This window comes from Octodon degus, unplaced genomic scaffold (genome assembly GCF_000260255.1).
Source record: "Octodon degus isolate 3935 unplaced genomic scaffold, OctDeg1.0 scaffold00076, whole genome shotgun sequence".
Classification (NCBI taxonomy): domain Eukaryota; kingdom Metazoa; phylum Chordata; class Mammalia; order Rodentia; family Octodontidae; genus Octodon; species Octodon degus.
The window spans coordinates 5,796,617-5,806,139 of NW_004524652.1; the positions used below are offsets into that span (position 1 = coordinate 5,796,617).

General features: G+C 48.2%; 1 protein-coding gene and 1 long non-coding RNA gene across 6 annotated transcripts in view; one reads left to right on the top strand and one right to left on the bottom strand.

Moving 5' to 3' along the window:
• The window catches only part of LOC111817989, a 3,925-nt gene extending 2,072 nt beyond the window's left edge, over positions 1 to 1,853 (bottom strand). The window contains exons 1-2 of one of the 2 annotated variants that reach the window (XR_002822077.1): positions 1,827 to 1,853; positions 151 to 230 (exon numbers count right to left, since the gene is read on the bottom strand). This is a non-coding gene — a long non-coding RNA (uncharacterized LOC111817989). Of the gene's footprint in view, positions 1 to 150; positions 231 to 1,756 lie in introns of both variants that reach the window. The other variant, XR_002822078.1, reaches the window with a different exon arrangement.
• A 115-nt stretch (positions 1,854 to 1,968) lies between these two features.
• Positions 1,969 to 9,523, top strand: part of Eif2b1 (eukaryotic translation initiation factor 2B subunit alpha) — a 9,488-nt gene continuing 1,933 nt past the window's right edge. The window contains exons 1-7 of one of the 4 annotated variants that reach the window (XM_023720623.1): positions 1,969 to 2,080; positions 3,507 to 3,608; positions 5,085 to 5,221; positions 5,325 to 5,441; positions 6,415 to 6,527; positions 6,977 to 7,045; positions 8,637 to 8,680. In XM_023720623.1, coding sequence (XP_023576391.1) covers positions 2,068 to 2,080; positions 3,507 to 3,608; positions 5,085 to 5,221; positions 5,325 to 5,441; positions 6,415 to 6,527; positions 6,977 to 7,045; positions 8,637 to 8,680 — 595 coding nt within the window. In that variant the 5' untranslated portion in view covers positions 1,969 to 2,067. Of the gene's footprint in view, positions 2,081 to 3,506; positions 3,609 to 5,084; positions 5,222 to 5,324; positions 5,442 to 6,414; positions 6,532 to 6,976; positions 7,046 to 8,636; positions 8,983 to 9,523 lie in introns of those variants that run through there. The other 3 variants (XM_023720625.1, XM_004635870.3, XM_023720624.1) reach the window with 3 other exon arrangements.

Sequence of the window (9,523 nt, forward strand, 5' to 3'; positions counted from 1 at the left end):
AATGTGTTAATTATTGAAACTGTCCTACCAATTTGGTTTGAAACTGTCTCATTGCTATTTGTTTCTCAATAAAATTATGGGGAAAAAAAGCAATAGAGACATATACAAATTAGATCAGAATCACCCAAAGTCCTCCTCAAGCTCTCTTACCTGAGACTCTTTTAATGCTTGCTTCCCCCACCAAATTGGGTTGGTGTCAACTACAATGACCAGAAGATTCAATTCATCTTCTGAAAATATTTGGAAGAAATAAAATTTAAAAGCATTAGCCTCATGAAATGAAAGCTAACAATCCCAATATGTAAATTAATCTCATTAAATGTTCATCATCCTCCACCCTCCCCTCAACAGAAGGTCAAGTTCCTTTAAAGATGCAAGCTCACTGGGTCCTCCGCAAGCCCCTTCTGCTGCCTCTACCCCTACGCATACCACAGTGCAAACTGCAATGGCAGGGACTTTTGTCTTTTTTTTTTTAATTTATTATCAACTCCTAGCACACAGCAAAAGCTCAGTAAATCTGAGTGAACCCCGAGGTACTGGGGTTGTAACTGCCTGAGCAAAGACAGAAGGCTCTGGATAACCCAGAACTGGAACGCCAGGGGAAAGGTTTCAGGTAGAGTCCAGGGAGACCCAAGAGCCAACATGGCCCAGTGTCCAGTCAATCACAGAGCAACAAGACTGATCATGATGAAAACTAACTGCGTTTTCTTGTTCTTGTTGCTTGATTTTTTCAGACAGGGTCTCAGTATATAGCTCAGACTGGCCTTGAACTCACTATGGAGCCCAGGCGGGCCTTGGACGTGGATTTTCCTGCCTCGGGTCTCCTGAGTGTTGGGATTACAGACTTACATACCACGTCTGGCTCTTGGTGCTACTCTAAAGGCATATTTCATAATGCATACTGTTTTACGTTAGATGAACTATGATACATGCTAGTCCCATTTTTCAAATGGAAGTAACTTGCCCTGAGTCACATGGACTCTTAGGAAGTGAAGAAGCCATTCTGCGGGCTCTCAGTACCACGACCCTTCATGGTGCTCCTGCCACCCTGACGACCCACGACACAACCGACTCTGTTCTAACAGCAGAGCACTCAGCAGCAGCCAATTTTTGTTGGGTGTTTCCGGTTACTCTTCCCAGGCCTCCCTCCTGCGCTGCGGATTCTCTAAGGAATGTTGGGGATGGGGATGGAGCCCAGTAGCCAGGCTCTAGGCTGGCATGCACAAGGCCCTAGGTTCAAGGAAAAGGAAAAAAAAAAAAACCTGGCAGCTCAAGCAGCCCCAGGGCCTTGCGCACTTCACAAGCACTTGCGGAAGTCTGCAAGGCCTTTCAAGTCTCAGTTCCAAGACATCCCCCTTTCCAGGACTCTAAATTAGCTCCTCCTCGATCCTAGCCACCACAGCGTCCGGTAATTTTGTCCTCAGCACTCGTCACCTTTTGGAATTCATTTTATCTCCTTGCCCATGGCTTCTTCCGCCCACTAGGCTATAACCTCCCTCCTGCCTCTCTTCCCATCACCTTCTCTTCGGTTTTCCCAGTGCAGAAAACAATTCTCGGCACAGAAAAAACAATCCAGAAATATTTTCTGAAAGAATGAATGGACAAGGGCCGGGGAGATGGCTCAGTGGAATAAGGCTTCCCTGGCAAGCGCAAAGCCTTGAGTTCAAGCCCCGGTTCCGCCAAAAAAAAGAACGGACAGAACGGCCCCTCTTCTAAACAACGAACTGATTCCGCCCAGCTCAAAAATGCAACCCACTTTGACAAGCCCTGGTCCTGCAGAGTCCGCCCAGCCCTGGGGTCTAGGTCTATTCCTGCGCATCTCTCACCATCGGAGACCATGGCGACTCTCAGTCTGACGGGTGCCCTGAAGCCTGCGCACCCCAACTTCCGGCGCTGACCAGTGACGCAAGAGGCAGGCCGGTTGCCTACCCACGGCCTGGCCTCCCGAGCGCCGGAAGTGACGTAAAAGACGGGCGCCGCGCTGTCAGCGGCAGGCATGCGCTCCAGACTCGCTAGAAACCAGTCGGTGGTTCCGGATCTCTCTGGCTTCGTCGCCTGGAGGGCACCATGGACGAAAACGGTAGGTCGAGATGGGCCAGGACTGTTGAGCCCTTCACAGGGGTTTCCCCAATCTCGCATTCCTAGGCAGGGGGTCCTTGAAAGTCACTGTCGAAGTTGTGGCTGCTGCCTGGTTCTGTTTCTTGCAGTCAAGTAAATTCCCTTTGCTACTCCTTTATCCGAGGGGTGGGCCATGAGCATCCGCAGGCCCCACTCCCATGCACACCCCTGCCGAAACGTGAGACTTCGGACAGAGGGCGCAGGCCTTTGCGTTCTCGATGTCTTCAAGTGTGAAATACAAGCAAGAATCCCTGACCCGCTGTATCGACCATTTATTAGAATCAAAAGGCATCTTTGCTCTTCTCATTCATTATTGTCATTTAGGTATTTTATTAAGTTAAAAAAATGTAAATTAATATATCGTGTATATAAAAAAAAAAAGTGGGTGGAATTTTTCGTGTGTGTAGGCTTGAATTGGTACAGACTGGAGGAGTACATGACTATGGGGTCCTCTCAGAACTTACTGCCAAGGGGGCCGGGGAGATGGCTCGGTAGAGAAAGCGCTTGCCTGGCAAATGTGCATGGTCCTGAATTCAATCCCCGGTACCGCAAAAAACAAAACAAAAACTTCCTGCCAGGAAGAAGTGCAAGAATAATTAGACTATCTGAGCCCTAGGCTTAAATTTTATGCCTTGCACACTGATAGTTTTGGTTTGGCTTTTTTTGTTTAGTTTGTTTTGTTTGCGGTACCAGACTCAGGACCTTGCACCTGCCAGACAACCAAGTGCTTGAGCTGCTGAACTATATATCCCTAGCACTGGTAACTTTTTAAAAATTAACTTACTTTTAAAACAGATCCTCATGAAGATGCTAAATTGCCCAAGCTGAGCTGAAATTTGCAATCCTGCTTCAGCCTTCCAGAGGGCTGGACTCATAGGCAGGCACTACCACACCCCACTGATAGCTTTTTAAAAATGAGATCTCAGCTGGGCATGGTGGCGCACGCCTATCATCTCAGCACTAGGGAGGCTGAGGCAGGAGGATCACTGCAAGTTCAAGACCAGCCTGGGCTACAGAAGTGAGTTCAAAGGCTGGCCTGAACTGCATAGCGAGACCCTGCCCCCCAAAAGACAAAAGATAAAAATGAGATCTTGCGAACAGTAAAGTGGTTAAAATCTGTTCCCATCAACATAGAACACTTCTAAAACTAAATACCCAGAAAAAAAAAATAGTATTTTTAAGTGATTTGCTTCTGGGGGTCAACAGCCATTAAGAAGCTCTCTGTCCTGGGGGTGGGGAGATGGCTCAGTAGAATAAGCGCTTGCTTGGCAAGTGCAAGGGCCTGAGTTCAATCCCCAGTTCCACAGGGGGAAAAAAAAAAAAAAAGACATTCTCTGTCCTCACATCCTGCTAAATGAATGTGTCGGTCACATTTTCTTCCTTCTCAGAATTAATTGAATACTTTAAGTCTCAGATGAAAGAGGATCCTGATATGGCCTCAGCAGTGGCTGCTATCCGGACTTTGCTGGAGTTCTTGAAGAGAGATAAAGGTAAAAGCCATCTTTGAACACTCTGGACCTTAGGAAGGTCTTCTGAGGATCAGAAATGTAGAAACTGGGCCGGCAAGATAGCTCAGTGGACTAAGCCCCTGCTTAGGCAAGTGTGGGACTGGGTTTCCATCCTGGCACCACATGATGCATCGGCCCAGCCCCTGGGCGCACTGAGCCAGCCACTGAGACCAGGCATGGTGGTGGATGCCTGTAATCCCAGTACTGGAGAGGCTGAAAACGGGGATCACTATAAGTCAGAGCTGTGTAGTGAGACCTTGTACAAATACATTAAAAAAAAACAAAGAAATGTAGAAACTGAAAGATATATATTGTCTGCATGAAGTGATGCAGCCTAAGTGTAGCCTCTGCCTACAACTCAAGCCTTCTTCTCTTGGACAGGACCCTCACATTATCATCTGAGGTCCCTTCTGTAAATAGGATATGGGTTTGTTTTTGGCAGAACCAGGGATTGAACTTACACTTGCCAGGCAAGCACTTATTCTACTGAGCCATCTCTCTGGCCCTGGGATATGCTTTGAATCAAGAGTGACCCCTAATATCTAATGTTACATTAACCATAGACCCGGGGAGATAGCCTGCCTGGCAAGAGCAGGGTCCTGAGTTCAAGCCCCAGTCCTGCAAAAAAGAAAGTGAAAATTCTACACATTAACATGAACCATGGAGCTCAAGGCAGAAGAGCTGAACTTTATAGATGTTTCTTGAGCTCCTGCCTTGGCCCAGATTCTGTGCAGTCCTACGGAGGATAGTGTAGGGTAAATCCAGGTAGTGATGTCGTCGTCATGATTTACTAATTCAGCCTCTTAAGCATAGTCATCTGGGAGTACATAGCAAGACTCTTGTACAAGCAAAGTAATGATAATAACAGCATCTCCGTCTGAAGGGCCAGCCCGCAGTCCAACGTTTCTGTCTCCCGTGTCCTCCAACTGTACTTCAGTGCCACCCCAACACCTCGGGCTCCCTTGTGCGGTCCTGCAGACCTCATCGGCCTCTGCTGCTTAGTGCCTTCTGTGCTGTCCTCCCTGACCTGGGTGTCAGCCCTGCTGGCTTTGTTGTGGCTTATACCAAACTTACTCCCTTCATGGGGTTTTGCACTGTTCCGCGCTGTGCCTAGCACCTTCACATTGGGTCTTTATGTGGCTAAGTCCTTTCCTGCTGGGCTCAATTTAAGCAGCCCTCACCGTTTTACACAAGCCCCAGTTTCGCCAAGATTCTGCTGCTTTCTGTCCTAATTACAATCTGTGATACCCTTGCCATAGCTTTGTGTGCTGTTCGTTTTCTACATTCTCCATTACCCAGAGCACGGCCTCATTTGCTGATGGATTCCACATGCCCACAGCAGTGTCCGGCCACAGATGCACCCACTGCTTCTTCATGCTATGAATAAATCCGTGAATGACAGGCCCAGCCAGGGCTATGACCCTAATGAACACCACCTTCCTTGTCTGATCATTACAGGGGAGACAATCCAGGGCCTGAGAGCGAATCTCACCAATGCCATCGAGACGCTCTGTGGTGTGGACTCCTCGGTGGCCGTGTCCTCCGGCGGGGAGCTCTTCCTCCGCTTCATCAGCCTCGCCTCCTTAGAGTACTCCGTAAGCCCCATGCTCCCTCCTCACCTTCCCGCTTCCCTGCTTCCCTGCAGCAACTCTCAGCTGTAGCTCTGTCTGCTCTCTTCTGCTCTTTTCTTCTTCCTAGGACTACTCCAAATGTAAAAAGATCATGATTGAGCGGGGAGAGCTGTTTCTCAGGAGAATATCCTTGTCAAGAAATAAAATCGCCGATCTGTGCCATACATTCATCAAAGACGGGGCTGTAAGTAGACCTGTGCTGCACGCAGTAATCAGGAGCCAAGGGCCTCGGAATCAGACTGCTGGGGCTGAGCTCCTGGCGCCCTTATCACTGGCTGGGTCACAGTGGGCAGCTTGCTTAACCTCTGTGCTGCAGTTTTCTCATCTGTGAATAAGGGGAGCAACAGGGTTGTTGCTAGGGTTACATGAGATGGGAAGCAAGGACTCAGTGCTCTGTGAATGCAGACGGCATCATTGTAGACGCCTGTCACTGTCACATGGCATGGGGCAGGGGATGAACTGAGTGTAGAGTATTTGTCTAGCAAGATGTCCTGCAGTAGTTTTCAGATTGGCTGTGTAATTCATTAAATCCACGTAGGCAGGCTCTTTTCTTTTCACCAGTTAACACCCAGCATCCTCCAGGCAATGGTTGCCACTGGGTGGAGATTTCCTTTGTACCTTTGTTTCTGACACTCTTAGGTGGGGCAGAGCTGCAGAGCATTCCTTCGAGTGCAACCAGGGTGCTAAAACTCTGATGATATCTCTGCCAACCCCAGCTCTGCCCCCGCTCACCATACAAGTATTACCTTGCTTCCTGACTCTTCTGTTTTATTGTGTCCTTCTGAGTCTTCAGAGTACATTATTAAATAAATGACATATCTGGGTGTGGTAGCACACACCTATAATCCCAGTATTCTGGGAAGCTCTCACAGGAGGATCCTGAAGTCCAGCCCAGCCTGGGCAACTTAGAAAGTCCCCATCTCAGAATAAAAAATAAAAAAGGCTAGGGATATAGCTTAGCATGGACCTGGGTTCAGTTCCCCATGCTGCCCAGTACGACTTTTATCAATTTGAAAATGGGCTTGAAACTCTGTCCTATTACGGCCCCTTCTAGTTCTGGTCTGATTTGTGTGAAGGCACACAGAGCCTTAGGGTGCTGGGAACCTGGCTTGCAGGCCCATCAGGCGCCATCCACTGACCAGGATCTCCCTCCGCAGCGAATCCTGACTCACGCCTACTCCAGAGTGGTCCTGCGAGTCCTGGAAGCAGCTGTGGCAGCCAAGAAGCGCTTCCACGTGTACATCACAGAGTCCCAGCCCGACCTGTCAGGGCAAGTGTTTTCCCCACTCGCTTCCGGGCTCCAGCAATGCTTCAGAGCCAGTGGAGGGTGGGACCCATCCTGCAGGGACAGCATGTACCTGGGGCACAGTAACACACACAGGGTTTGGTTGTATTTAAGGAATTAAATCAGTGTAAGAGATTGTGTTGAATTCAATTGCCCATTGAGAAGTAGGTAATTCACAGAAGATAATAAAAGGCAGGCTTTCTCTTTTTTTCCTGAATTTGTATCTCCTGCCCAGAGGTCCCAAGAGTGTAACTTCTGGAAATTTGTGCTCATTTTTCCTGAGAGCCCCCGTTCTCCTCTTGTTAGCTCAGAACCTCCATACATTTATATTAACTGAAGTTCAAGCTCACGTTTATTGCTAAGTTAAGTGACTCGTCATACATCACATGGGACTTTCTGGCCTTTATTTCATGTTCTCAAAATATCGTCTTCAGTAAGAAAATGGCTAAAGCCCTCCGCCACCTCAATGTCCCTGTCACTGTGGTGCTGGATGCTGCTGTTGGGTAAGTTCCCTGTGCCTTGGCCTGTCCTTGCCCATCCTGGGGCTGGCCCCAAGGGAATATTCAGATTGCAGGGTTAAGACCCACTCTGACTCTGCTGTGGGTACCTCTTCATTACTAGCTGCCCTGACCAGTGTGCTGGTGCCACGAGATCCCAGTGGTACACAGGAAACATGGGGTGCAGTCAGGGAGGAGCTGTCCGGGTCAGCACTTTTAAAGAGCAAAATGCCAAGGTCACAGTAGGGTCAGCAGCAGGGTGACCTGTGCCCCTTTAGTTTCCATCACCTTGAACCACTGGGAATACATTCATGACTATCCAGTGGGGTGGCTCACGTTGCCAGACGGAAATGTCCCATGCTGCCTGATTGGACAGTTGCACATATACATGGGACAGTTGTGCATGGATCACTGATGGCTCAAAGCCGCCCACCAGCTAAGATCACTAATTACAGCGCCAGGTGAGCATGCCCAGGCCATACTCGGAGCCCAGGCAGCCCATCTGCTGTATCACGAGAACACAGTGCTCAGAGCCACTTGGAAAGAAAGCATAGTGCAGCAAGTTAGAAATCAGTTGAGAGTAAGCATTTTGAAAGCCAGGTTCAGGTGCTCTGTAATCCCAACACAAAAGGATTGCTACAAATTGGAGTCCAGCCTGGGCTGCACAGTGCATTCAAGCCAGCCTAAACCTCATAGTGAGACTCTGTCTCAAATAAAAAAAAACAAAAAGACTAAACATGTTGAATAATTTACAACATTATTTTAGTGTGTGTGTGTGTGTGTGTGTGTGTGTGTGTGTGTGTAACCAGGGATTGAACTCAGGCCCTTGCACTTGCCAGGGAAAAACTAGTGATTTTTTGTTTATTTGTTTTGTTTTTTTGAGAACTGGGGGTTGAACTCAGGCCCTTGCGCCTGCCAGGGAAGCACTTAATCTACTGAGCCATCTCATCGGCCCCCGAACTAGTGATTTTAAAAGGAAAATTGTCTCTACCCAATTTTTTTTCCTCTTGGTACCAGGACCTCTCCAGGTGCCTCTTCATGAGCTATATTCCTATCCCTTTTTTAATTTTTTATTTTGAGACAACATCTAAGTTGCCCAGACTGGGTTTGAATTTGCAATCTTCCTGCCTCAGGCTTCCAGAGTTCTGGGAGATTACATGCGTGCAACACCACACTTAACAAGAAAGAGTCTTAAATTGAGGAACACGTGATTCCAACTTCTGAGTTCAGGTCTTTAAAGCTGAGTTTTGTGTGGAAGTAAAACAGAAGCTAGCACGTCTCACAGCCATGCGGCTAAGTGCTGTCACACAGCTGTGGCTCCAGGCATGTAAGTGTGCACACAGGCTGGTTCCAGCATGAAGCATCTATCAGATCATGAGGTCATGATCAAAAAAGGTCTTTGGCTGGGCGTGGTGGCACACACATCTGTAAGCCCAGCACTCAGCAGATACCGGAGGGTCAGCCTGGGCTACAAAGGGAGTTTAAGGCCAGGCTGAACTGTACAGCGAGAGCCTGTCTCAAAAAATTTTTTTAACTGCTGTGTCTTCTTACCTAATCTCTGAGTCTCAATTCTTTGGTTTTTTTTGCATTTTCCCAGCTACATCATGGAGAAGGCAGATCTGGTCATCGTGGGCGCAGAAGGTGTGGTTGAGAACGGAGGCATCATTAACAAGGTGGGACGCTCAGGGTGCAGGGCAACAGCATGTGCGTCCCTTCTCCTCCTGGTTGTCCTGAGCCTCAGCCGATCCACTGCATTGGCCAGCCAAACTGGTCTGGACAGCAAGAGCTTGTCTCAAAATAAATGAAAAAGGCTGGGTGTAGCTCCGAGGTAGGGCACTTGCTTGCCTCGTGCGTGCGAGGCCCTCCGTTAAATCGCTAGTGCTGCAGCAAACAAGCGGTCCTGGCGCACTTAGCTTTTTTTTTTTTTGGTCTTTTGAGACAGGGTCTCATTATGCAGGTCAGGCTGGCCTTGAACTCACTTTGTAGCCCAAGCAGGTCTCAAGTTTGCAATGATCCTCCTGCCTCAGCCTCATGAGCTTAGGTGACAGGCATATGCCACCATGCCCGGCTACACTTAGCTTTTTGAGTTGGACCCGTTTCCCAGTGGCTCACTGTCTGCGCTGTGCAGGCACTTCAGGATGCCACTCATTCCAACCACATCGAAGCAGTTCTCCCGAGGGTCATCTGGGCCAACCCTGCTTTGGCTTTTGCAGGCCCACCCTGTGGCCTGCATCTGTGAACAAGAATCAGAGTCCCTAGGATATGTAAACTGCTATGGTTTTGATTGTTTCCCTTGTAACCAGTAGTCCCAAGTGTCTTTCCCATGCGTAGGAGCCCTTCGTGTATCTTTTTTTTTTTTTTTTTCCCTTTGTGTATCTTTAGAGAAATATTTCCAAAGGTCCCAATTCCAAAGCCAGAATTATATGTATTATGTTGATTCCTTTTTTTTTTTAATATTTATTTTTATTTATTACATTTATTTAT